We start from the raw sequence: 27,380 nt of genomic DNA on the forward strand, positions 1-27,380 counted from the left end.
ACTCTCTCACACTTGGGCAAGTCAATCTACATGCCTCCATTTCTCCATTTGTAAAATGGGGATACTCATAAAAACCAAAAGTGCCTCAAGATCTGTTGGCAAAAAAATGCTATAGAAATGTTCAGTATTTTTCATGGTGCACAGGATGACATATCAAACACATTTATCACGATTAATTGGGATTGAGTGCTTTTATTTGGCCTTAATACATTTCTGCCTTCAGAAGCACTGATCAAGAAGTTGTCCATGAAGGGCATCACTAGTTATCAATTAGTTGCCTGGTGTCTCCTAACAATGCTTGTACAATTTCCCTTGAAAGGCTGGACTTTCCATAGACAATCTAAATTGGTTTTCCAAGCAGAGTAAGAGACAAATGCCTGACATTCCAGAATACATAAGGTAACAGACACTGTTTGGACTATTTTATTAATCCATTTTATATCAGGACACTGGCTTCTTCATCCTCTTGTGATGGCCCTCGTCCTAAACCCTTAGGGAAGGGAATGACTCTGCCTCTGTTCCAAAAAGGCATAGAGTTGGAGTCCCTTGAGAAGAGGTGGCAGGTGCTCTTGTATCACAGAAGGCTGCTTATCCTCTAGACCTTGTAACACTTTTTAATTATTGACGTAACTTGGGGAGGAGGACAGAGGAAAACAGTAATTTATTCCCACTGAAGAAAGAAGAAGAAAGGGAGCATGTAATTGATGAATTGTGTTGCCAACCCCACCAGGGAGTCTTGTAAAGTTAAAAAATGTGCATATTATGGAATTTTATTTCATTGACTGTATGATCAGAAGATAGTTACTAGATATATTTGATGGTAAAGAATAGAGAAAAACAAAATCAAGTGAAAGATATTTGGATGAGTTTAGCCATCAAAAGAAATGTGACTGTGCACCTGATCCCAGCCCCTAAATCATTCCCTTTTGCCCATTCTGGCAGAGTAAAGGCTGTCTTAGAGAATTTCCCTGGATAACATACCGCTAGCGAAACTGACTCTACCTCATCCACTGCTGGCCTTACAGTGTTCAGGACATGCCAAGGTGTTGTGGCGACCTTTCTGTACTCTGGCAATCATGATCAGCTGAATAACCCCTAAAGCCTATTCCAGCAGGTGCAATTTAGAGCCACTCTGACTTGTATCCTGTCCTCTAGCTGCTCTAAAGATGGGTTGGAGAGTGGAAAGCTCCACATTGCTCCCATACATAGAGTATTGCTCAGGCAAACTGGGGGATGTGGTCCTGTCTTTCAGAACGCTGATTGTAAACTGACTTCTTGAGTCTAGACAGCTCCCCTTTTTTATGAATAACTGTTGTCCTTGACCGGTGTAGCTCCTGGAAATCTTAGGAGGTCCTCTACCACAAAAAGAATCACTGAAACCAATTCTGCTCTCAGTTACGCTTTTGCAAGCTTGTAACGTCATTGAGATCAGTGGTTTGGGGCGAAGTCCACATTGTTATTCCATGATTAACACTGATGTAACTGAGTGAGAGCAGAATTTAGCCCTCTCTTTTGCTTGCTACCATTTAGTTACTTTTCTGAAATGAACATGTTTCAGTGAATCCAATTTTAAAGTCTATTTTGAGACAGAAACAAATGAGAAAAGGAAGGGAAACTTACAGTGAGTGGAATGATCATATTCCAAATAAAACTTGCATTCACATTCTGGGTTATAGCAAATCAACAGTTACCTGGAACACGCTAAACCAAGAAAATCATTGATCACTTTAAATTGTGTGTACTCTCAAGATGCAGTCCAGTCCAGATGTTAATCATTAACCCTGCAGCAGGTTGAAGTACAGAGGCAGATGTTCCTGGAGCATTTTATTTTCTTAAACAAGGCGAATGAAGATATGAATCAGAGAAATAAATTGAGACGTACAAATTCAAATGTTTATAGCCAGCTAGAACAAGACAGGTGAAATGGGCATGATAAAATTGTTGTAGTTAAATATAGATTAATTTGCATCCCTGAATACATGTTTATTCCAATAATATATTTTGAATTTCCCTCCTGGAGCATATTATTGTGAGGTATGGATTTTCCTGAATTATTATGGCATTTTAATCAACAGTTAAATGATGTGATAATATTCGTAAGACAGAAAAATAAAAGTGACATTTGTTTAGACATAATTAATGAAATATTTATGTTGCAGGAGACTGTGATAAAACCTTGTTCTCTTAGTCCATTTGCTTCTGATTACATTTGTGATTTTTTTATATGACCAGACATTCTGACGCCAGCTATTTTACACTGAGCAGATGTCATGTAGTAAAAATGGGTGCCAGATGCTAGAAGCCACATAAGGGTAATTTGTTTAAGAGCTGGCTCAGACCTTTTGCATTCAATTACACTGCATGGTGAGCCTTATACAATCATTTAAGTAACATGGCTAACTTCAGATATGCCTTTTAATAACAGATTTCATTTCTGAATGCATTTTAAGCATCATGCTACATAAATTGTGTTTAAAGAATTAATTGATTCTGCAATACCTGGTATGTTTAAACAAGAATTCCAAATAACAGGCCTTGGACAGTGGCCAAAAATGTAATTAATATGATCAGCCAAATTTCCAAATTGCCTTTAGGTGCTGCCTAGTAAAGCTCAGGGCAGGTGCACAACCCAAATGGTTAGGATGAATGTCCATATGTCTCAAGGGAGAATACTTTCTGCTTCACTTTGTTCCTGCATTTTAGGCTCTGAACAACTACCTGTCAAAACACAAGTGAGTGAGTGGTGGTGTTCTTCCTCTGATGGTGAATTGGAGCACAAGCCTTCATTAGCACTCAAGGTAACCTTTAACTTAGAAATAAAAAGAAGTTTTCACTCTTGTATTATACTTAAGATTTTTATGATTTTGATTTTAAAATATAACAGTTTTGGGTGTCATTGACCTATAACCCTACTGCTGTAATTTAGAATGGATTGAACATCAGGTCTCTTTCCCAAAGACAGGCACCAGAATTTCTTGTACCTCTCAGAATCCACCAGATTATAAGAACTTTTGACAGAAAAGGACTTAATTTGAAAAACAGATATGCTTAGCAGAGACCACTTTGAAGCTGCCTTTCTTAAGTGGTTTTAATATGTAGCCCAAAAAACAAATCATTGGAAAAATTAAAACGAACAGATGCAGATTTCCCTTGGGGAAACACCACTTCATTTAAAAAGCACTACATGGAAAATGTTATATTTATTCTAATCAAAACTATTAAATGAGCCACGTCGTCCCATCAAGAAATTATACCCCCAAAATGCCTACTGTGTACTGGCATCTCACAGTTCCTGCTGTGTTTCTGTATCTAATAGGAAATAAGGAGCTAAAATACCAATGTGGTCTTGATCTTCATCTGTTGTTTGACGAGAAAGAGATTCTGTAGGCTGAATGGCTCATCAGAGACTTGTTTGCTCTTTCTCTAAAAGTGGAGTTGCATCAGTAAGTGGCATGAGTAGATGGCCTAACTAGAGAGGTTGCTTGGCTTTCGAGGTGGCATTTTGATTTGCTGGGGGGAGTGGTGGTGTTTTTTAATTAGACAAGTTAATGTTGCTAGCATGCTGCAATCAAGAGGATGAACTTAGGCTAAATCAGGCTTGGAATGACCAAAACCTGAAGGGCCCAAAATTCAATCACATATTCCCACAGGAATCACAAAATTTTGAAATGCAAGGGTGTGACACTTTTCAAGCTTACCTGAGATGTCTAGAGTGAATCCCAACCACCTGTTCACAGCAGGAGGGAGCCCTGTCTCTGCCAACCAGGGGGAACACGCCCCAGCCACTAGCTGCTGGCAACACAGGCACTCTACTCCAGGCTCCACGAGTTGAGCTTTCTCCTCCTGCAGGCTAGCAATTTACACACCTCACTTTGTTACACTCGAGTGCCCAGTTCCCTGTCCTCTGGACACCCGCCATGTACACCTCTTTGCTGCCTCTGTGGAAGCAATGCAGCCCAGTTCACTGGTTGCACCTCAATTCAACCCTCTCCTTGGCACAAGGCACTTAGACTTGTCTATAGTAAACCCAAACTGAAGTTTATTTAAAAGAGCTTGAGATACAAATTCAAATGACAGCAGGTGTAACAGTTTGGAAACATAAGGTTACAAGTGAAAGAAAAACCTAAAATGCAATCTATAGCCTATACTTACCCATAAGTTACTTTGCTGTGTAATAAGCTATTTCTCACCTAATGGTTAGTCCTTGCAGCACTTGCCCAGTTCAGAAATCTGGGATCTACCTTTCATGAGACCCACTGACTGGCAGAGTTTTTCCACTGCAGTGGATAACAATTTGTTGCCATTTCTTCTGCTCTTACACAGTTACAGGCTGCTGTCTCTTAGCCCAGGGAGCCCCCTCTTCAGAGAGCTCTCCTGAGGATCCATTTGTCTTTGTAAATGCTCAAGTCTTCACTTGGTCCAGTGTTCTCAGGATTGACTGAGTTAGCCCTGAGACCCTGCCTCGCCTCAGGTGACGTGTCTCACTTCCACAGTTTTGCAACCTAGTGTTGTATGTTTTGCATCTCTCTTAAACTATTTCCTATACAAACATTTCAAAAGAACCATGATGATCAGCTAGTTCTTAGCTTTTGGCAGCAACCACAGACGACCTCCCGTTGGTGAAATATTGAGCAGGTGGTCAGACACTGAGGTAATATACCTGCCTGGGTATGTCCTCTGTGTCAAAAAGGGCAAAGGTGCATTGAGGAAGCAAGGCTTCAAACCCACTAGTGTATTTTTCAAAGGGGCAAATTAATATTTTGGAAGGACCGCAAACCAATGCAATGAAGGGTAAACTGATCTGTTCCATTTGATCCCAATCTTCTCTTCCCAAACTCATCAACAGATGTGCAAGAAATATTAATTTTATCTTTGCAAAGTTTGGGCTTAGAGGGAAGGTCTTAAGAAGTGGAAAGGATGATCCCATTCTTCAGTTCTTGTGCTACATTTGTCTTTTAACTGCTGCTCCTCCCTCTGCTCCTCCCTACGATTCCCCAACAAACATATCTCAAGCAGAGAGTCCAAGAGACATTTCCAGGGAGGCAGAGGCTCTCCCACATGTTCATCCAGCATGCACTGGCTCACCTAAGTGGAATGGAGAGGTAGCAAATGCTTCCACATCACTTTGATGTTTGAAGCTGCCAACAATATTATGTAATTTCTTACCAATTATGGGCTATAACAACGTTTCCACTTTCCCCTGGATATTCTGTGTTGAAGACACCAGTTGTTTGTAAAAGAAAAAGGAGTAAGTGGTTGAGATACGGATCATGTTAAACTCAAACACCAGAAGCTTCAAAGAATAAAATTCAAAGCCTTTTAAAAAACAAAAACACAGAAAGTGTGAGGAGGAAGAGGAACCAGAAAAAGAAACGGAAATAGAAAAAAATAATGATGGATTAAATAAAATACAGAAAACACATAGGTGAAAAAGAACAAAGAAAACAAATACAAGAGGGAACTGAACAGGGATGAGTTGCAAGAATTCAAACAGCTGGCAGGCACAAATGGACATACGGTAATGAGCAAAGAATAGCACTAACAAAATGTCAGGTTGAACACAGTGTAAATGACAAACTAGAGCACAAACCAGTAGTGGTGACTCAGACTTGGCATTGCTTGCCCCATTTTGAGTCACATTCCACTATTAAATGTATTGATTTATCTCAGCTGGCTCCCCGTAGAGGTTTACCTACCAGTTTTGCCTGCCATCTTACAGATGTTGCCATTCTCCACTGACAAAACTGAAGAGAAACTGAAATCTAGCATTCTGAGAGAACAGGCTTCTAGACTACTATTTTCTTTTTCTTTTATTTCCTGTCTTTCCTTGAGTAGGGAAATCCATGACTGCTCTTGAAACATTGTCAGACAGTTTAAGTGAGGAACAAGATTAAACAGTCCGTGCCACTCCCTATGTGAACCCTTTAACAGTTGCTCTCTTGTATTTCTTGGAGGATATTGCAGTGGTCAGTGATTTTTGCCCATAAAAATGCTTCCTTTGCAATGTACTAACACCCTTAATTTTGCAAGTTATAGATCTCTCAGGGAAGGGGGAGGAGGGAAGGAAAGAAAAGAATGCTCTTTAATGGCAATAATTAAACTAATTTTGGAGAAGACAAACATTTGGTTTCAGATGCTTACATGATTGTTGCACTGCTTCAAACGACATCAATCTTGTTAAGTTACAAGCTACCCAGAATGAACTGCTGTTGTATAATATGACTGACTTCATAGTTGCATCAGAGTTGATTAATAAACAGTGGGCCAAATCCTCCATGGGCATAGCTCCATGGACTTCAATAGAGCCACCCAACTTACATCAGCTAGAGATCAAGTCCAATCATTTCTGGAAAGCATATTTTTCCATATAATATAAAATTGTAGCAAACGAAATTATTACTCTCACAAAGGAACTGAGTATTTAGTGATTGGTGAATGCAGTAATAAGTCATGTTTTCCATAGGAAACTGGTACTTGATCTGTTCTCTGGTAACCCTGATGCCCACAGAAGCTCCTGTGGGATGTGTGGTCATAGATGTGTAGCTGTGTAGCTCTATTGATTCAATTTTCCCTTCATTGACAGAAATAGCTAATGCTTAACTAGGCATGCTGTGAGGGGCTTACTGATAATGTCTTAATGGCTTAGAGTAAACCTAGCTGAGTGAATCAAAAACTACTTAACATTTGTAGCAGGCAAAACTCTATGAAAGTCTAAGGTGACTAAGTACAGGGTATTGATTACCTTCTTCTCTCCCCTTACTCTTGTAGGCAAAAAGGACCCTTAAACGGAGGAGAAAACTAGAAAAGGAAACAAAGCAACTGGTTAAACAAGAGGAGCTGAAAAGACTCCATAAAGCACAGGTGACAAAGTAAAACTGAACTGGTGTCATACTAAGTATATTTTGTGGGTGGGGGAGGAAGGAGGGTGATGAGGGACAGGGGTGTAATGTTAGTAATAGGGTATTTATCCCTTTAAATAATTTGTGAGCTCTCCAGTGATGCTTACTGTGTTTTATGTTGCAGAAGCTCTCAGAAAGCAGTCAGAACAGCAGGATGTTTGCAGCTAGCCTTGCATGTTTATCTATAGTTAGTAAAGATGATTTATCTGGAATCTTACTGTGCCTATGTAGCGTCTTCATACTATTTTTATGGTCATATAAAAAAGCAAAAGACATAACAATTGATGAGGCTGAGCATCTAATTCAGGAATACAGTGGCATAGAGAATGGCTGCAAAGGCCCAGTGAAATTGAAACAATAAGGACCTGCAAGTAAGCTGTTCATTTAGAAAGGACAAACAAACAAAAAAAAGGATATTACCCCCTATACACTAGAAAGGATTAGTAAAAACAAGTGATTTTTATCAGTGCCTCAGTTCCCCCACCTGTACAATGGGAATAATAATTCTTCCTTTGTTAATTGTGCAGTGAGATGGCACTCTGTAAAAGCTCTTGTCCCCTGACAAAGCCGAAGGAACTCTAGATTCTGCCCATAGTGCCTCATACAGTTGTGCCCTTGAACCCTCCTATTGAAAGTATCTTTCATGCAATGTTTTGTGAGCACACTTCTCTATGCGTGTCTGATTCTAATGTGCCAAAATCACAAGCCAGAGTTAACTCCCTTAAACATGTATATATGAATTGCATGCTCTGTCTGAATTTGCACTGTTCAGGTATTGTAGGCTAGGTTTTCAAAAGTGCTCAGATCCTGTTTTGGCTCCTAAATGAAGTTCTCAATGGCATCTGCTGGGTGCTGAATTTTTTTTTTTTTTTGAAAATCTGGCCCTACAATTTTACATGGACCATCTAAGGTTGATTTTGCCTTTCTTTGAGGTAGGGGCCATCTCTCACTATGTGTTTGTACAGCGCCTAGCACAATGGAGGCGGTTTCAGGTCAGGTGTCTAGGTGTTACAATAATACAAAGAGTAAATGTATGTATATATAATTAATGTGTGTATACACATATTAAATAATATTAGAGGGGTGGGTAGAATCCTCTAGCTCCACAACCCTGCTGCAGGGCAGAAGCGCGGAGGTCCCCACCTCAGTCTGGTAAGCAGAGAATGGGGCGGGGGGGAGCATAGAGGGCTCTGCGAGCCGCACTTCAACTGTAAAAGAGCCACATGCCGGTCACAAGCCACAGTTTGGCCTCCCTTGTAATATTATATTAATATAAATATATATACACTATATAATGAGAAATGAAACTAAAATCTCTGGAATTTTTAAATGGGTCTCTGCTGATTTATTGTACTTTAAATGAATAGATATTTTGCACTTGAACCTATTACATTTTTCTTCATATTTTCAAGAATATTAGATTAATTACTGAGAAATGAATGACAAAATAGAAGCATCTACAAAAGAAAAAAAATCTACATATACTTAATATATTTTTTTTGTCAAACTGAAATAGTTTTTAGCTGAGATATTTAGATTATCAATAGCAAAAATGAAACTAAACAAGTAAATAAAATCCCTAGGGGGAAGAAAACACATTGTAAGCTTCTACTCTTATTTTATGGCTGCACGGTAATAAACTCCAGGGCCAACATTTTCAAAAGGTGCTCCGTTGTTTTGGATGCCCAGCTTTGGATGCCTTCACAGGGCCTGGATTTAAGAAAATACTGGTCATCGACCCTTTGAAAATCTCACCCTTTAACGGTGTCTCAGGTTGGGCACCCAAAATCAATGGACACTTTTGAGAATAGTTGCCCTAGCATATACACATTTTTAGAGAGTATGTTCGCTCAGTTTGTATGAGGGTTACCTGTGCAGTGCCAATTAATGGGAATTATGGTGCTATAGACCCTTTTCTTTTTCATGTCAGAAGGATATATGATAAGGAAAAAAAAATCTGAACTAACCCACTCTATTCAGAACAGCAGAGAGAACTTTTAAGCTATTTTAGGTACCAATATGGCTCCCATTACTATAATGGGAGTGTCTGAGTGCCTCACAATTTTTAATGTAATTTATCTTCACCACAGCCCTGTGAGATAGGAAGCTGCTGTTATCCCAATTTTACAGATGGGGAACTGAGGCACAGCAAGACTAAGGGACAGATTTGTAATGGTATTTAGGCACATAAAGACGCAGATAGACACTGAGTGGAATTTTTCAGAAGTGTTTTTGGAAATCCCGCTAGGCACCTAAATATATATAGATATATCTCCAAAATTTGGCCCTAAAAGACTTGCCCAAGGTCACACTGGAAAACTTTAATAGTGCAGAGACTTGAATGTAGGCCTCCCAAATCCCATGTTAGTGCCCTAACCACTGCAGCATCCTTTTTCTCTGTGTTTTTAAGCTATATTTTTATCTTTATAATTTTTCAGGCTATACAGCGCCAACTGGAAGAAGTGGAGGAAAGACAGAGGGATCTAGAGATAAATGGTGTTAAACTAGAGAGGGAACTGCGTGGAGAATCAGGTAAATGGGGCAGGAAATTTGTGATTACTCAGTGCCTCTTTAAAAGCAGAGCAGGTGTTACAACTGTCTTAAAAGTATAGGTGGTGGAAAATTTCTACTGAAACAATAAATGAGAGAGAAAAAGTCACCAATTTCTCTTCCATTTGCCAAGCAGCTTTAGATGTTATCAGGTGCTGTGAATTTGTGACTATTAGAACTTGAAGGTGAATCTATTTCTCTCCTATTGTTCTGATTTCATCTTCTCTACAGAATCAGTGATGTTTCTAGGTCCAGTAACTCAGTTACCAAGCCAGCAACCTATGCTTAGTAACAAGGTCCTTAACAGCTTCTCTCCGAGTGTGAAATGTCAATAATATGATTGCAGTCAGTGACTGAACCATGGAAATAACACAAACAAGCTATGTAAAAGGGCAGTGCATAGTGAGAGAGACCTGAACTATGAAATGTTTTTTTTTTCTTATGGACAGGAGATAATTGGGACTTTGCACTGCTCCAATGAAAGGTTAGGTTTTAATTAGCCCTAACCCAGCTGTGGCAGGGAGTTAGAGAGTTTGCGGTCTCCCCTACATGTCTACATAAAGACTATTCACATTACAGTTCATGCGCAGAAGGGTGAGGCAGGAGCTGCGTAGGCTCATAGATTTTGAAGACCAGAAGCAACCATTAGATCATTTAGTCTGATCTCCCTGACCATGCCTGACTGATGTCTTTTCCTTCTGCCACATGAACCGTTGGACAGCAAGGAGCAGGAGGGAAAAGTAGACAGCGGAATGGAGGGGTGGAGCGTTAATAGAGCCATAGTGCTCCCTAGTATAACACCCGGCAGAACGGGCTAGGTGCAAGGGGGGAAGCAAGCTACACCTGAGAAAAGGGTGACACAACTTCCCCACAGAACAGGGAGAACAAGTGGACAGTGCCTCTCTGAGACATAGCTCTTCTAATAGCTCCTCCTGTGGTCAGCACAGCTCAGTGACACCCTTTTCTAAGGAATGAACTTCACAGGTGCAATCTAGCCTTAAGTTTGTTGTTTGTTTTTTTAATAAAATACGAATGTAAATGGCTGCCTTGGTGCAATCTACCTTCTGAGGAGGTTTGCCAGCTATTTTAGATGTAAAGGATTGTAGGAAAGTCAGCAGTCATATTGCAAATCTGCTTTTTATATTCTTCCTTGTTACATATCAAAACTGCTAAATCACTAGTGTGATTTTTGTGCCAGGGAGTAGTTATGTTGTTGATGCAACATCCAACACTTGGAAAATGTTGTCTTTATGCTTAGCTGCACAGTATGGTAGAGTCTCCAGATACTTTTTTAGTATTGTATTGCAAAATCATGCAAGGCCCAATATTGAGTTCCTACTTCAGGTTTTTATTCTCTCTCTGAGTTGTAAGATTTTCCTATAGCATCCATCATTGTAACACATAAACAATTAAATAAAAAATTGACTCCAGTAGATGTTTGCCCAAATAAAAACTGTAAGGTCTTTAGCATTTACCCCACTGGTTTTCAAAACAAATGCCATATAACTGATAGAACTAATCTATTTCAATTTTTAGTTAAAAAGCTAACATCAATTAATCCATTAACTTAAAAAAACGATGATTTATAAGATGGCATCCATCTTATTGCCTTTTAAAAAGGAGAATCCCCCAAGGGTTGTTAGTGGTAGGCCTGGTCTACACTTAACTAGGTCACACTAGTTACGTCATGCAGGCTGTGAAAAATTTTGCCCCCGATATGGCTTAGTTGGGTAACCTGCCCCCCTCTGTAGATGCAGCTGATTCCGTCAACCTCGCTACTGCCTCTTGGAGAGGTGGATTAGCTACATCGATGAAAAACCCTCCTGCCAATGTAGGAAGTGTCTACGCTATGGTGCTAGAGTGGCACAGCTACAGTGCCATTGCTGAGCTGCTGTACTGCCTGTACCCTAGACGTACCCTTAGTTATAGAAATGAGCTATACTGAACAAAGCTATGCTCTTCTCTAAACTTCTGAAAATATGGAGGAACAAAACTCTTCTAGCTATAGGGAAATAGGGATAAATGCAGAATGCTAGGATGGATGGCCTAGAGCCACCTCTTGTTCCCATTGTTTTGACAATCACATTTTCTAAAGAAAGCCCATCTGTTAAGAGATTGATGCTCCTCATTCCCTTTTCATCCTTAGTAATTTAATTCCCTTCATTAAGATTAGAGCACTATTTTTTTCCCTCCCTGTTGATTGTTTTCATGTGGGTGGCCAGCTATAGATGCAGGCAGATAGGAAAAGGAGTGGGGGTTATTGTGTTTGAATAACTCCTATTGTGCAAAATTTCAGCCTGAAATTCTTCAAACTAGACATCAAAATGCTAATGCTTTGTTTCTTGTAATAACATTTGTGTAGTAGTGCAGGATTCAGTCAGATAATATTCCGTTCATCCTTTTAAAAATGTGCATTATTGTTTAATGAATGACCGGTGCTTATTAGGTTAAGTTGTATTTAAGTAGGCCTGTGCTTATGTAGCTCAAGTGATTTAATAGGTATTATTAAGGTAATTAGAAAATGATCACAGTTAAGCAATAATATTGAGCTGCAAAGGTTGTGAATAACCAAATTTAGAGACAGGCCTGCAAACACTAGTCTACAGTGACATTTACGCAACTCTCCTCTAATAATTATGTGAGCATGAAATGAAAGGCTCTTTTGTTAATGGGAGTTATTCATTAGCTACTGAACTGGATTAGAAGAGAACATGCGTGGGTGTGAAACAAGCTGCCATGAAGACAGATGAACAAAATCAGGCTTTGATGATCTTGTAATTGTAGTGACAATTCATGCATTTAAAGAAAAATTAGAAATAATCAATCCTATGAATAATCTTTGGTGGTTTTCCCCCTTATTTGCTTTATTCTGTGATAAATACCAAATAATAAATCATTAATGTACTGCTGTTTTGTTTTCCAGTGATGTTTGTGTGGGTTTATAGGATTTTTTGCCTATAACAAAATTCAGTAATATAGGTTTTGAACCACAAATTTAAAATTGAAATTTGTCTAACTCAACAGTTGATTAAACAAGTTGTGAAGGTTGCTAGTAAAGAAAAAAAATCTGTGCTGAGGAAGCATCATTAGTCTCTCCATATTCCAGTACATCAGTGAATAGCTGTCTGTAGGCTTTTGTTTTTATAGATAATGTACCCAGGGTTTGTTAACACTGCCTTTTGGAAAAGGCAAGTATTTAAAACTGTAAGTAGAGTCAGAAATATTAGATCCTTTGAAAGTGCGTGTGGACAGGAGTGTGAGTTTTAGACCTTTTTCCAAAAAGAACAAGTGGAAGAAGTTGAAGGAAGAGCCTGCTTATTCTCAAACCTTTTGTCTGCAGAAAGATAAGGTAACATGACTGTGGGGCAGGAAGTTGAGAGTTTGAGCCATAGTTAGTAAATGTTGCTTTTAAATATGCCATCTTAAAGTTGTTAATGTAATAAAATAAAAGTACACCTTAATGTCTAATGGTGCCTCAAATGAAAGGGATTTGAATAAAGAAAAAGCCACCTTTTTGCAAAATCAGTTAGCAAAAGGCAACATGGCTCAGTAAACAAACATGGGAACTGGAGTCCAGTTGACCCTAAAGAATTCCCTATTTCATTTGGGTGTTGTGAGAGTTACTTAGTTTGTTATATTGCACCGGGAAGATGTAAACCATATAAATTAAGTTATTATTGGCATTATTATTATTAATGATAAATCAACAGAGTAGTTCTGTGAGTAAATGCAATACCGTTTTCAGAACACTAGAGGGCACTCTAGTGTAGGATAGAAAAAAACAAAATGCTAATATTATTAAAGCTGTAGTAGGTGTTTTTGCTAGAATAAGAGGCATTTTGGCAAACCGCATTGCTGTTTGCTTACTTCAGTCAAAATACAACTCAATTCTTTTAGTAGAGGGAAAAATTCATAGTGTAAGTATATTAATATTTAAAAAGCAATATTTTTCCAAAACAAGCAAAAATTGGGAAGGAGATGGAGGAACAGGAGGAAGAACAGAGTCTTTGCACGTGTGCAGTACATATGCACAACTGTGAAAACAGGTTCCCTTGTTAGCAGTAAGATAAATGCTCTAATACAACTTTGATTACAAGAACTGGTTAGGGTAAGAGTGTTGTCTGGTCCAAATTCTGTCTGAGTCCCTGCTTAAATGTATTTAAAAAAACCCTACTACATATGGGCATTTAAACAAGCCCCATTAGAGCTGGTTGGAAAAAATCCATCAAAACATTTTTTGTCTGAATTTGCTAATTTATCAAACTCTATTGATTTTGACAGTTCTGATGGAACCCAGGAATGGTTGAACTGGAACTGTGCCTAGTTTCGTGCCAGCTTCCCTGCTCAACTCCTCAGCATCATGCCTGTCAGATTGCCTCAGAGTCGGGGAACCCAGGGCTGCCGCAGTCCATGACACCAGGACGGTCCAGCCGGCAGACTGCTCCAGAACCAAGACTCTAATCCCTTTTGTGGAGAATTTTGAATTTTTTGGCTCCATTCCAAACTGGAATGAATCCAGATTTCAAAATAGCAAATCCTCCAGGAAAGTGAATTACCTTTCTCCACACAGTTCTAGACCCATATACCCATACCTCGCTACTCCAGTTAGACAGTTTTGGCTTTCAGGAATGATATTGCCTAACCAAGTTGACAGATTTGTATAAGTACACAAATGTAGTGTTGTCGTATTTTCAAACTGAAAAACCAGGAGTCAGTGCCATTATCTCTTGTGCTGCTGCTCCTGGTGTATCAGGTGTGCTACCTCTTTCTTTCTGCTTCTAGGTTGTCTACACTTGTTCCTTTCCTCAGTTTGTTTTCTACTTCTTGCCTCTGTTTCTAACCTAGTGTAATGATACCCCGAGACAGGTTGTCAATTGTGGGGACTGACTCAGGGATTTCTGGACTAAAAACATGCATCCCTAACTGTTTGTCCATTAGCTTCGAGGCAGTAACAGTCCAGCCACTGGAAGGGGACAAAAAGCCCCACCCTGTGTTAGCATGTGTTACATTAGCAAACAGAAGGTAGTGACCTGACCTAAAAGAGTTTTTGGAAGGCACAGCTGCATTTCTTCTCCCCTAAGTACACCCCATTTTCTGTCCCCTAACCCTTTTCAGTTCTAATTTTCTCATATGGCCCTCACAGCAGACTGAGAATCCAACTACCATGCTCTGGGTTGGGAACTCCTGAACTTCTGGACAGCTCAAGTCTTTGTGCCTCTGAGCAATTCAGCCTGAGGTGGGTGGTCACATCTTGCTCCTAGATGAAGAGCTGAGAGAAAGCTGAAATGCATAGGGTACTGCAGGAGAGGAGGCGTTGCTGCCTCATGACTGATGAAGGCACTGCTCTGGAGGATAATTATATCACCATGTGGACAGTTGCCAGGCAACTGTAGAGAGATCAGATGTCCTGGGATTCTATGAAAATGTGGACAGAACCCTAGCACTGGTGGAACTGGCTGGACATTGGAATTATCCCTTAAAGTTGGGACAATCCTGGAGTAAATTGACATCTACATCCTACCTATTATTTTCATGTTTCTCTCTAAGAGCTGAGAGAGAAGTGCATTGCAGTATGGACATGACAGAGGTTTTGGAGGCATATTTCCAGCTTCCTCAGTACTACTGCAGTTACTAACAGTGGGAGCTAGCGGTCCTTAAATATTTAACATCTAAAAGTAGCCTCCCTCCTCAAAAAAAGTTATCTTAGGCAGGATAACTATGAGGGTTCTTTGGTTTAGCGAAGAAGAAACTGGAAAATTGGGCAGAAGAACAAGCTAGGAAGGGAAAAAGATCTCTCTAGATCAAGGGGGCTCAGCTTTTTTGAGCGCCTCTTTGGCCTAGAGATTTTTTTGGCAGGCCTGGATGGGGGGAAATGGCTGGTAAAATACCAAGGAATCAGTTTAAGGGATGAGTGCGTTAATTGTACGGCCAGATTTTCAAAGGTGCCAACAACATACACCAAGGGGTAGCTGGGTACACAAGCATCCAATTTAGATTCATACACGTAGGGAGCTTCCTCAGTGCATTGCACCCTCTTTTGAAAATGTAGCAATATGTATTCATGACCTGTGGGATCCTACTGATGTGAGAAGGACCTAATTCTAACAGAGCATTGAAAATATTAGATGATGATGAGTAGCATAGTTATCAGTGGTTTGCTGACAAACTGGGAGGATGTATCTAGTTGGGTCCTATGACAGTCTGTCCTGGGTCTGGTACTATTTAATATTTTCATTAATTACTTAGATAATTGAGTGGAAAGTATACTAATAAAATTTGCACATGACACCAAATTGGGAGGGATTGCGAACACTTTGGAGGACAAGATTAGAATTCAAAATTATCTTGATAAATTGGAGAATTTGTCTGAAATCAACAAGATGCAATTTAATAAGGACAAGTACAAGTACTACACTTAGGAAGAAAATATCAAATGAACAACTACAAAATGGAGAATAACTGGCTAGGCAGTAATACTGCTGAAAAGGATCTGGGGGGTGACAGTCGATCACAAACTGAATACGAGTCACTAATGTGATGCAGTTGAGAAAAAAGCTGCTATCATTCTGGAGTGTGTTAACAAGCGTGTCATATGTAAAACATAGGAGATAATTGTCCTGATCTACTCAGCACTGGTGAAGCCTTAGCTGGAGTGCTGTGTCCAGTTCTGGGTGCCACATTTTAAGAAAGATGTGGACAAATTGGAATCCAGAGGTGAGCAACAAAAATAATAAAAGGTTTAGAAAACCTGACCTATGAGGAAAGATTAAAAAAACAGGGCATGTTTGGTCTTGAGAAAGGCAATTGAGAGGGGAATTTGAAAACAATCTTCAAGTATATTAAATATTAAAGTATATTACATATATATTAAATATTAAATATATTAAAGCCACTATAAAGACGACAATTAAAGCTGCTATAAGGAGGGAAATGTTCTCCAAGTCCACTGAAGGTAGGACAAGGAGCAATTTGGTTTAATCTGCAACAAGGGAGATTGAGGTTAGATATTAGGAAAAGCTTTTAAACTATAAGGATAGGTAAGCACAGGAATAGGGGGATGTGGAATCCCTGCCATTTGAGGATTTTAAGAACAGGTTAGACAAATACCTGTCAGGGATGGTCTAGGTGTGCTTAATCCTATCTCAGCACAGGGGGCTGGACTAGATGACCTCTCGAGTCCTTTTCAGCCCTACATTTCTGTGATGATGGGCTATTTGATCTAGTGTCAGGTCTTAAAACAATATACCCTGAATGAGAGCTTGAAAAGGCCAGTTTTTCATTGCCATCTCTTCTTATGGGGCAGTACAGGCACTCAATGAAGGAATGCTTTCATTTTGGGGAATCTATTCCATCTGGAACAGTTGTATCCACTAGTTGTCTATAATCTTACACCCAGATTGTGAGTTCTTTGGGGCAGGAACCATCTCTTCGTTATGTGACTGCACAGCACCTAGCATAATGGCATCCTGGACTCCAGACACTACTACATTATGAATAATAATAATAAATAATCATAATCATGGATTATCATGTAGTGCAGCTTTTCCAGTCAATCAAATATTTATTTAGCAGATTTAAAGACAAAGGTAAGTTGGCAAATAAGCTGGGGGCCCTTTTGCTAGGGACTTTAAGAGTGAGGTGCCCACTGCGAGGAGAGACCAGTTGTCAGATGCCAGCGTTGCCCACCCTTAAGTCTGATCCTGCTGATGGGGGATAAATAGATAAATCAGGTGCTGGAGCTATGTGATAACATAAAAAATAGATTATCCGTGCCAGAATTAGGAGCAATTAATATCAACCATTAAAAAAATTATTAGACAAATATTTGAAATACAAAAAAACCTCAACCCCTGCTAACTTTCAAGATGGAAGCAGGATTCTTTTCTTGTATTTATTGCAGCCTAAAATCCAGCATATCCTTGAGTACAATAAACTATTCACCAAAATATAAACAGGTGTATTATATATCTGGTACTCTTGAGAATTACTGACATAAATATCACATCACAAAGGTTTTACATGGAACACATCTAGCCTTACAAACAAGGATCATTTAAAGTGGCTTCAAAGCAGTTTGATCATGGAGAGGGAAACCCAATATAACACATTTATTTTTTATATCTCAAACAGATTCAGGCACACAGGATGAAACACAGCTGTTACACGAATGGTTTGAGCTGGTCCTGGAGAAGAATAAATTAATGCGTTATGAGTCTGAGCTCTTGATCATGTAAGTAAGAACACACAGTTTGCCATAAGTAGTAAAGATGTGGGGGGTGGGGAAATGTATTCATTTTAGGTCCCAGGCAACTCTTGATACATGCAGCTCTCATTATTGAGCTAAATTGCCACTTTGTGTCTTGCATAGCATATCACCATTAGCAGACAGAGAGAGTCTACGCTTCTCCTTCTTACCTTACTGTTGTCAGGAGTTGGAAGTATGTTAGAATAAATGCACCCAAAGCTACAATCTATTCCAAACACAGATTTGCAGTTGAACTCCCCATTGGTACAGTGGTTTTGAGCCTATAGGGCTATTACAAGTACTATTATTTGTGGATGCACTGTTCTCATGTAATGCAGGCCTAATGACCGCCCCCCCAGGCATTTAAACCTGTGGAAGACAAATTGGCTAAGGCAGCAAATGGGTGCGGAGTGGGGAAGATTTCTAACCTACAGTATATATCAGCTTTTCCCGGACAACATGAGGAAATGATAGGAAAGATTAAATTCATTTGGGAAAGATTTGGGACTAGATTTGGGCAAAAAGGTTTGGATGAGTAGTTTACTCTCCAAAAAAATGCAGTTTCAGGTCAAATGAAACTATTCTGAATTTTGGTCAAATTTGGCAAATAGTTTCCACTGGAGGAAAAAAGAAATTCTGAAAAAGCTGAACCATTTTCATTTCAGCATTTTCAAAATGAAATGTTTTGACTTTTCATTTAAAAATGATGGTTTGTTTGAAAGTTTTAGCTAGATTTAATAAATAAAAAAGTTTTAAAAAATTGAAATATTTAAAAAAACAAACAAAAAAACCCAAAAAACCCAAAGCAACTGGGAAATATTGTTTTGGCTGAATAAAATGCTTCATTAGACCCAAAATGAAATGTTTTCAGTTTTTCATTTTGGCAAGAAAACCAAAAACCATTTCCACTTTGGGTTGATCTGAAATTAATTTTTTTCCTCCCAGATATTTTGATTCAGCCACCTAACCGAAAATTCAATTATTCACTCTGCTCTACGTTGGAGTAGAATTCAGAGGCAGAGTGAGGGGTGTCAGTATCAGGGGTGAATATGGATCCATCAGTATGATTATGGATATTGAATACAGACACATCAATACTTTGTGCACTGTCCTAAAAATGTGCAATCTTTGCTCCCACAAATGTTTGTACCATATAAGCCTGTCAAGTCAGAGTCAAATGACTCCCAGCTGCTTCCTACCCCTACTGCTTGGACTCTGGGGGTGAGAAGACTATAGGTCTAGATGGCATCTCCTAATCTCTGGGTCCTGTGCTCGGAGCAGGTAGATGGTTGGCATTTATCACATACTATTGTGTTGGGAAACCTCTAACCACTAGACCCTGATCCCAAGGTTCCTACCTTAACCCTCCTCTTTATAATGTAAAGCTCTGTATAATTGTTTATTTCTTGGATTGTTCTTTGTTCTTGCGGTAACCGTGCTTCTTGTTATATTGTTTAAAAGGGCATTTTAAAAAAAACAAAGTTGACTGGATCAATCAATTCAAGACATCAAAATGATGTTATCTAACTTTATTTGTGTGTGTTAATTCCTCACCCTTAGGGGCATTCTCCTAGGAGGAGCTGCCCTCAATTTGCAGAAGTATTCAGTTTCTCCTAGGATCAGTTGCTTAGATATCTTAACAAAGAATAATTACATATAATTTCACCAAACTCAAATGCCCCAAGTGAATGAGGGAAATGAAGCTTGTGGTATAATGCTGGTGTCCAGTTTATAATGTCAGAAACGTAGGAAGAGTGAAGGCTTTTGGATCAACCTGACTGACTATATGGAGCAGATACTGGAGATGCAGGATATACACAGTATACTCAATGACTAGAATCTCTGTCTATAATAACATTATCATAAATATCTCAATGTACTGAACACTAGCACTATTACTTCATTTTCTTGACAGTCGTAACAGGAACAACAATGGCACATTTGCCCATTATAGTGGTGATTGTAATAAGAAAAGGAAATGATCTTACAATTTTTTCTTATTTTAGTTTAACAATAATAGCATACTCCTGCTGCATCTCTCTATTTTTAGAGAAAGCATGCCATTCCTAATGTGTATATACCGTTACCTTTATCCATCGGAGTTCTAAGAAGCAGCAACATAATAAAAGGACAGCAGCATTGACTATGAAATGAGCATAAAATAATTATTATCTTATTAAAAAGGCCAGAGACGTAGGCCAGAATATCAACCTTTTTAACATGTCTGCTGAAGCTTGACTGTTACCTTTCTGTAAAATCCTTAGGAAATCTATGTCAGCTGATTCTTTGCCACTCTTATTTTTGTATCTAGAGCCCAAGAACTAGAACTGGAGGATCACCAAAGAAGATTGGAACAGAAACTGAGAGAGAAAATGGCCATTGATGGTAAATAAGCTGGGAAGTTAATTATATCTTTTGGTCTGCAGCAATTGTCCCAATTTACAATAGTGTTAAGTGGTTTGAAACTGCTATGTTGTTTTAAGAGATTTGGGGTCCCAGTTCAGGCTGTCTGTCTGTCTATCTCCTTCACAGATATAAGGGATTTTTTTTTTTTAATAAACCGTAGGATAAAGTAAAAACCCAACAACTTTAAAATATATTAAAATCTGATGCCTAAAACCAATGCTAGCAAGGAAAGCAATTGAAGGCCTGCATGAAATATTTGGGGGGTGTGCGTGTGCTTCCAAGAATTTTATTTAACAAGCCCTACTTTGGCTCAGCAACATAATAGTTTTACTTCATTATATCTAGTTAGAGTATTCCCTCCAGGAAGTTATTCATTACCCTTAAAATAAAAAATTACACTATATGAAACATTATGAATAAATGTTCGTGCCTATTATTTTGGAACAACTTCTGACTTCTCTTCTAAGCACTGGTGCATTTCATGAGAATGTAACTTTTTTTTTTTAATTGAAGAACAATATAGAATTTTGCAGTTCAGTATACAGTACCCTGATCAGCCTCATGCATCATAGTTTTTGGAATTGTTTTAATCAACTGTTTTAACTAAATTTTGAGGGTGTCTGGCAGAGCCAGCCTCTTAATTCAAGGACTATGGATACCCTCCCCTGGTTTGGGAGACTTAAGGTTGTTGAGGCTAATGCCAACTTTCATTAAACACAGAAACACTATTTCTATCTGTCTTCTGATAATATTAGGAACAAGCCTCTTCCCAGCAACTGCCTGCAGAGTGAGTTGGCTTCTCTGGCCACCTGTTCATTAATGAAAGGCAGTGTTGTCTGGTGGGTAAACACAGAATTGAGAGCAAGAGACTAAGCATAGCTCCAACACTGACTCTCCCTGTGGTCTTAGTCAAGTCACTTAGTTTCTGGTCCAGTTTATGTGGTCAATAAAGGCCATTGATCTGCTGGCACAAAACAGCTTGCTATCCAATTTAGCTGGCCAGTGAAGAATTTCAGTTGTTATAGCAGCTTCTTACGGTTCCATCACTCTGTCTCAATTCCAGTATATGGTGTAGTGAGGGGAAAGTGGGCATGGCTGGTAAACTCCTGGGCATGGCCAATCTTCAGTTGCCAGAATGACAGTTCATCCCCCCTCAGATCTCAGGCCTTGGGCTGTTACCTCTCTCATGGGCTGGGATTTCTTGATTCTCCCACTCTCAGACAGGGCCTGACATCTCCAGGTGCTAACGATGATTAACTCAACAGGCCTAATTTATGTTCCATGCCTGCAGTTCTGTTCCCACTGGAAGTAGTGGTTAATATTTTGACCAAACAGCCTTCTTAACACAAAGTATTATTTATTTAGAATGAAAACATTTAACACAAAACAGATATTAAAACAATAAACCAGTCTATGCTCAGGCCTATCTACCTAGGGCCAGATTTTGAAAGGTATTTATACACCTAGTGGGATTTTCAAAAGCACCTAAAACTAGGTGCCTAAAACGCATAGGCCCAACTTCTTTCAACTCCCTCCAGAGATCATCACTCTGTCCTCTTAGACAGCTCCTGACAAATGATCCACCTTCCTCTCCTGGGAGTACTTTTTGACTGTGTAGTGTCCTTTTGATCTCTAAGCTCCCAGCCCTAGCAAAACAGCTATGTAACTTCAGGCTGCCATAGTTTGGTAATTGCCCTCCAAGTGTTTGCTGGGAGATTACTTACCTAGATCCATTGTGTTGCTTTCCTGTTTGTTTTCCCAACAGCTCCTTATTAAGCTAGACCAATACATTCATACAGGAAAGACTATAATAACCCAACCTAGCTATGCAGTAACTTTACTTCACTGACTAGGTCACATACAATATTCACAAAATTACTACAGACCATAGCAGTTCTGCATCTGCCACACCTTTAGTGGATCACTGTCAAGTTGTGTAAAATAGTAATCCCTTCTGGCTATTTTGTGTAATACTATGGGCAGACCAAAAGGAAGGCTCAAAGCCACATTTGACTCTCCCCATCCTGTACTGAACACAGCTTGTAGCTGGTCTGGAAAATCTGGACCTCTGTATTAGTTTCCCCATCTATAAAATAATGGAGGTAATTCCACCTTCTTCACCTCGATTAATGTTTCTAAATGCAATTCTGGTCTATTCTGTATCTCAGCTTAAGGTATAAAACATAGATGTGTATTTATTTCCACAGGCTCTGTTTTGCACCTCTATGATAGCGCACCTTTAAACAGAACTGATTTGCATAATCTTCCATTCATTTCTGCACACACAAGAAATGAGCTTTGCACAAGAACTGGGGGCCCACCAGCAACTAAACCCGATTAAACAACTATCCCATGGGGAAGTTTAGGTCAGTGGTCTTACATGGTCATAGAATGGCTTCACCCCTAGCCTGCCCTCACTGTTCCCCTTCGTACAGAACTGCAGCAGTTCTTCTGCTTCCCACACCTTTCACACCCATACAAATGTGGACAGTATTTTGTCCCAATGACGTCACAGCCTTTCCTTTTTCAAGAGTAGTTCATATTTAAGGGGCATTTCACTGAACCTTGACTTTTTTGTTTTAAAAAATGATTGTCACGGTAGATTAAAGATACAGTTTGCCATGATTCTCACTTTTCCTTTTAAGACAAAATGAGGATCAGTGAAACAAAATGAAAAATCATGCCAGCAGCACTGTAAACTATTGTGGCTTCTGATCAAGTTGTGTCAAAGGTCTTAATTACAAAAGGAAGACAACAATAAGTAGGATTCAAGAATTACTGGATGAAGTTCTGTGGTCAGTGTCATGTAGGTCAGACTAGATGATCATAATGATCCTTTCTGGCCTTTGAATCTATAGAATAGATCTCTATTACAAATTGTCTTTTCCCCTTTTCACTTTAGAGCTTGTCAGAATTGGAAATTTTGTTTTCCAGTTTTTAATGACACTGGGAAACAAAAAATACTGTTTTTCCTTTATTTCTTTTTCCCCCCTTCTATTTTTGTTCACTTTGTTGGTGGCAAAAGGAAAAAAAGGAAGAAAGTGTGTGTGAGTGTTAATTAAGTTGTTAATTAACCTTTTCATGAAATAAAATTTGAATAAATTAAAAATCTTCCCTGCACCACAAACCTATGGAATGAAAATGACTATAACATTTTGAAAATGTTTCACAAAATAGGTTTTCCATTTTTCTCTCAGCTCTACATTTCTTGTAGGGCTATTCACCTGTTTATAAAAGTAAATTTAAAATCCAACTACATATGGGTCACCTTAAATTTTGTTACCATTAGTATAATAACTACTGCATCCAGTGTTGAATTGTAAAGTTTTAGTTTACTGTTCAGGTAATATTTGTGAACAGTCTCTTCTCAATGCCATTATCAACAGTGTGAGATTGAAGCATCAGTTGTATGGTTAGGAAAAGTTTTTTTTTTCCTGATCTGTAGCATTAAAAATGATTAATTGGTATTAGTTTCATTTCTTGTTTAACACAACACAATGAATCTATATCTCAACAAACATATCTAGCTTAATGAAAGAGTGAGGCTCATTTTAACCACTTGTTTTGCAATCTCCTTAGATGGTCTAAAAGATGAAGCAGAACTGAACGAGGAGCATGAAATTTTTACTGAAATGATGAAAGTTATTGAAGAAAGGGACAAACTTGTGTCTTCCTTAGAAGAGCAGAGAGTGAAGGAAAGGGCAGAAGATCAGCACTTTGAAAACTTTATATTATCTAAGGGTTATCAACTCAGCAGGACTTAAATAACCACATGCAAATACATGGAACTTCAGCTGTATTAACCAACATGGAAACACAATCTTTTGATAAAGATCTGCTGAAATTGAAGGAATCATATCATAATAACAAACACTTCTAAACAGGCTCTTTGATAGCACAGCAGTGTTTCTAGTCACACACAGATAATTACAGGAAGAAACATCACAATATCATTGTCAACAAAAAGGGCTAGTCATCCTGTGAGATGGAAAAAGACGGCTTCACCTGTCTGATGGATAGTATGTGAAAATTACACTGGAGCTGTCCATTGTTTTCTTTTTCCTGTTATTTTATTTTAATTCTGAGAACTGAATTCCTAGAGATGTAACTACATGATCTGGTACTTATGAAACAGCCATATTTTCCATCTGTTTGTCTGAATCTGTGTGTATTTTTGTTTCTATTTTGGCATGGTTGAGCCACAATGAACTTGATTCAAGTGTCAGAAATAAGTATCACCAATGTAAAGATTGGTTAGTGTTTAAAACATTTTTCTAAAGGAGGAGGGGAAAAGTCTTTAGAATACTGACTTACACACGTTGTAAGTAACAAGTGAAAATGCAAGGTCTGGCAAATTTAATTACCAGGTATATTTGCAAGCTTGAGTGCACTGTATGTATTCATTCAATGAAGACTTAATACAATATTAAAACCTTGCATTTTGTAAAACTGTAACTTAATACCAAAGGGATTACTATTCTTAACAAACCGTTGTAGAGCCAGAAGGCCTTTTGTCTGTAGCTGACCAAAGTAATCACCGATATATGCTGACAGAACATTTTAAAAAATTGATTAACACGTACATGGTAGGTTTTACCATATGCATTCTTCACAAAAACATGTACTGTATCATAAAGTTATCACTAGTTAGAAATCGGGCACAGAATAACAACAAAAAAGTGTGGCAAAATTATTTTCTGCATTTTTATGCCAATAATGGATAGAAAATCTCTGCTTGCATATAAACCACAATTAAGCTGCTGCTAAAGATAAGACTGCACAAATAAGACTGTCAGAGCTATATCTGTTGAATGCATTTTATACTTTAAAAAAACAGAAAAGTGCCTTCTAGCTTCAATTTACTGTGAGCAGTCTTCTAAATCTAAAATGATTTTGCAATTTACAATTGATTGAGTTTCTCCCAGTTGTATTTATGATTTAGTCTGAAAATTCAGACTAAGAGACATGGAGAAACTGGAGGATTTTTTTTTTTAATATTGTTTTATCTCGTGTTCTGACTGGAAGGGTTTACTGTTCTCATTATTAAATGAATGGTGCTTAAATGCTACTGCTGCCTATGATTCAGCAGAGGCAAAAGAAACTCTTCTCAATGTAACTATAAAAGCTTTAGGCTAATAAAACCCCACTACCTGTTTGAAGGGCAAAAGATACACTAGATTCTGTTAAAATAATGTATTATCTACCTTAGTTTTTGTTGTATTAGAAGAAATGTCAATGTATCTTTTTAAAGATAAAAACAAAATTTTATTATCTTCTGTGGATTATCAATATACCTCTGTAGGGGTGAGATAAGAATACTATTGTTCTACAGTATTTATCTATTTATATTTATTTGTATATGTATCTGTTTACAGAAAATAGTACTGTCTAATCATATTTTACATAGTTTGGTGAATTCTGTCTCTGCTTTGGATGGTAGCTATGAGATCTACAATAACATACTGGTAAAGCCATGCATAGTAGAGCAGAGCATTATATCATTAAGGTGTACAAATAGGAACAAAATATAAAGTGAGACATAAGCAGTATCTTCAGATATTAGACACATAGGGATATATATTTTAACAGGATGCACAGGGATTCAGCTACATTATTTCCATTAGTGGGAGAGGCATAGCAGAATCCCTACATACATTCAGAATCTAACTTCTAGCATCTTTTTCTCAGTTATAAGCTAGAGTCGTCTTCTTAAATTGTCTCTCTTGTTTAAGGTGGACTCGGTGGTATTTATCATTGAAGATGAATCACATATATCATGAAGACAAAAACTGAATAAATCCCAGATTTCAGTGCAGACTTGCCTGTGTTTTGAATGCTGTGTGGGGCATTCACCACAGAAATAAACATTTTAAAAGTTAATTTTTCTCCTTTAAAATCCACTGGCACTTCCTGCTTTGCTAAGGATTTCCTAGATTTTTTTTCCTTCTGGAAGTTTTATGCAGCCCAGTGAAATCACTGAATAATGAATTCTGGGAAATTTGTAACATACCAAGAGGTGCCCATAACTTCACAGGAGTTTTAAAAAGTCATAGCATATTACTTTTCTCAGTGCCTTGCATAGATGAGGAATTCAGTCCCAAAATCCAGAATTACATCAATCTTAAATTTTGTTTTGCAGTTCATCTTTACAATTAAGACACCATTCATTTTAATGTATGCTACTGCTACACAGAGAAAAGGGAGGGTATGGATCATAGAGAAGGGATATAGGAGTGTAGAAATATATATATATATATCTTATTGAGATGAGGATGTTGCACTCCTCTTTTCACAAAATGTAACTTCCTCATCTAAAGTAGGAAGCATGAATTTACAGGTAATCAGGTCAGTTCTAATTTATACACTGATCCTGGAACTTCAGTTTACAACAGATGCCTGCTCTGCTGTTAGAAAACACAAAACACAGTGATCTAGAAGATGCAGTAGGAGCTACACTTTCCTTTTAGCTTTGAAGAACTAAGTTTTGAGGGTATTTGAGTCAACAGGAGTTGAGGACACTTGGCACTTTCCAGGGTAAGGCCCATAAAAGGGATGTCAGCATTTTTCTGTATGCTGACTCAGTTCTAATATACATGGTGCACAAATCCCCTCCAAATAGCTGGTCTCCTAGACTGATTGTAATCCTTCAAATGGCAGGTGTCCTGCTCCTGCCAGGTGCTATCCCTCCACTGAACCTGAGTGCTCACAGGATCAGCTCTGGAATATTTAGTGCAGATGTTTTAAAAAAGAGTTACAGTGAAGCATCTAAACAGTTTCCACATAAGTGCGGGGGTTGGGAGGAAGGAAAAATCCACATGCACTGATCATAGGCCAATATGATAGGTTTAGCTCAAACTCCAGAAATATATTTAACCACAAAGGTTCGTCTTTGGTTATGAATGTTCTTTGCTGTCATTCTGCCTTTCCTGTAAATTGACTCACTAGCTTATAAGGAATTTGTTGACTTTAATTCTTTGGCACTGTTATTGCTGAGTAAAATATGATGTGATGGACCATATTGCCTGTGCTAAATTTACTACATGTGAACTGTTTTGCATTTGAAAAATTAAATGGTTTCACTCTTTAAAGCCCCTGTATCATTTCTGTAATAATCTCTCACCCTCCCCACGTCCATGGTGAAATAACAAGTTTTTAGAAAGATCTTTAATGAGGACAGGAAAATATATTAGTATCTCACTCCACATATTGGCAATTACAGGTAGATTTAAAAAAAAAAAAAAGCTGCAATTTAAACTCTGTTTAGTTTGTGTTTAGATATC

General features: G+C 38.3%; 1 protein-coding gene across 1 annotated transcript in view; it reads left to right on the forward strand.

Moving 5' to 3' along the window:
• The window catches only part of MICAL2 (microtubule associated monooxygenase, calponin and LIM domain containing 2), a 184,250-nt gene extending 157,071 nt beyond the window's left edge, over window positions 1-27,179 (forward strand). The window contains exons 30-35 of the mRNA XM_067540845.1: window positions 2,704-2,798; window positions 6,769-6,861; window positions 9,338-9,431; window positions 17,580-17,679; window positions 20,006-20,079; window positions 23,680-27,179. Coding sequence (XP_067396946.1) covers window positions 2,704-2,798; window positions 6,769-6,861; window positions 9,338-9,431; window positions 17,580-17,679; window positions 20,006-20,079; window positions 23,680-23,864 — 641 coding nt within the window. The 3' untranslated portion in view covers window positions 23,865-27,179. The remainder of the gene's footprint in view (window positions 1-2,703; window positions 2,799-6,768; window positions 6,862-9,337; window positions 9,432-17,579; window positions 17,680-20,005; window positions 20,080-23,679) is intronic.
• The last annotated feature ends 201 nt before the right edge of the window (window positions 27,180-27,380 follow it).

Source organism: Emydura macquarii, unplaced genomic scaffold (genome assembly GCF_026122565.2).
Source record: "Emydura macquarii macquarii isolate MOO-44397 ecotype Brisbane River unplaced genomic scaffold, CSIRO-AGI_Emac_v2 contig_587, whole genome shotgun sequence".
Classification (NCBI taxonomy): Eukaryota; Metazoa; Chordata; order Testudines; family Chelidae; genus Emydura; species Emydura macquarii.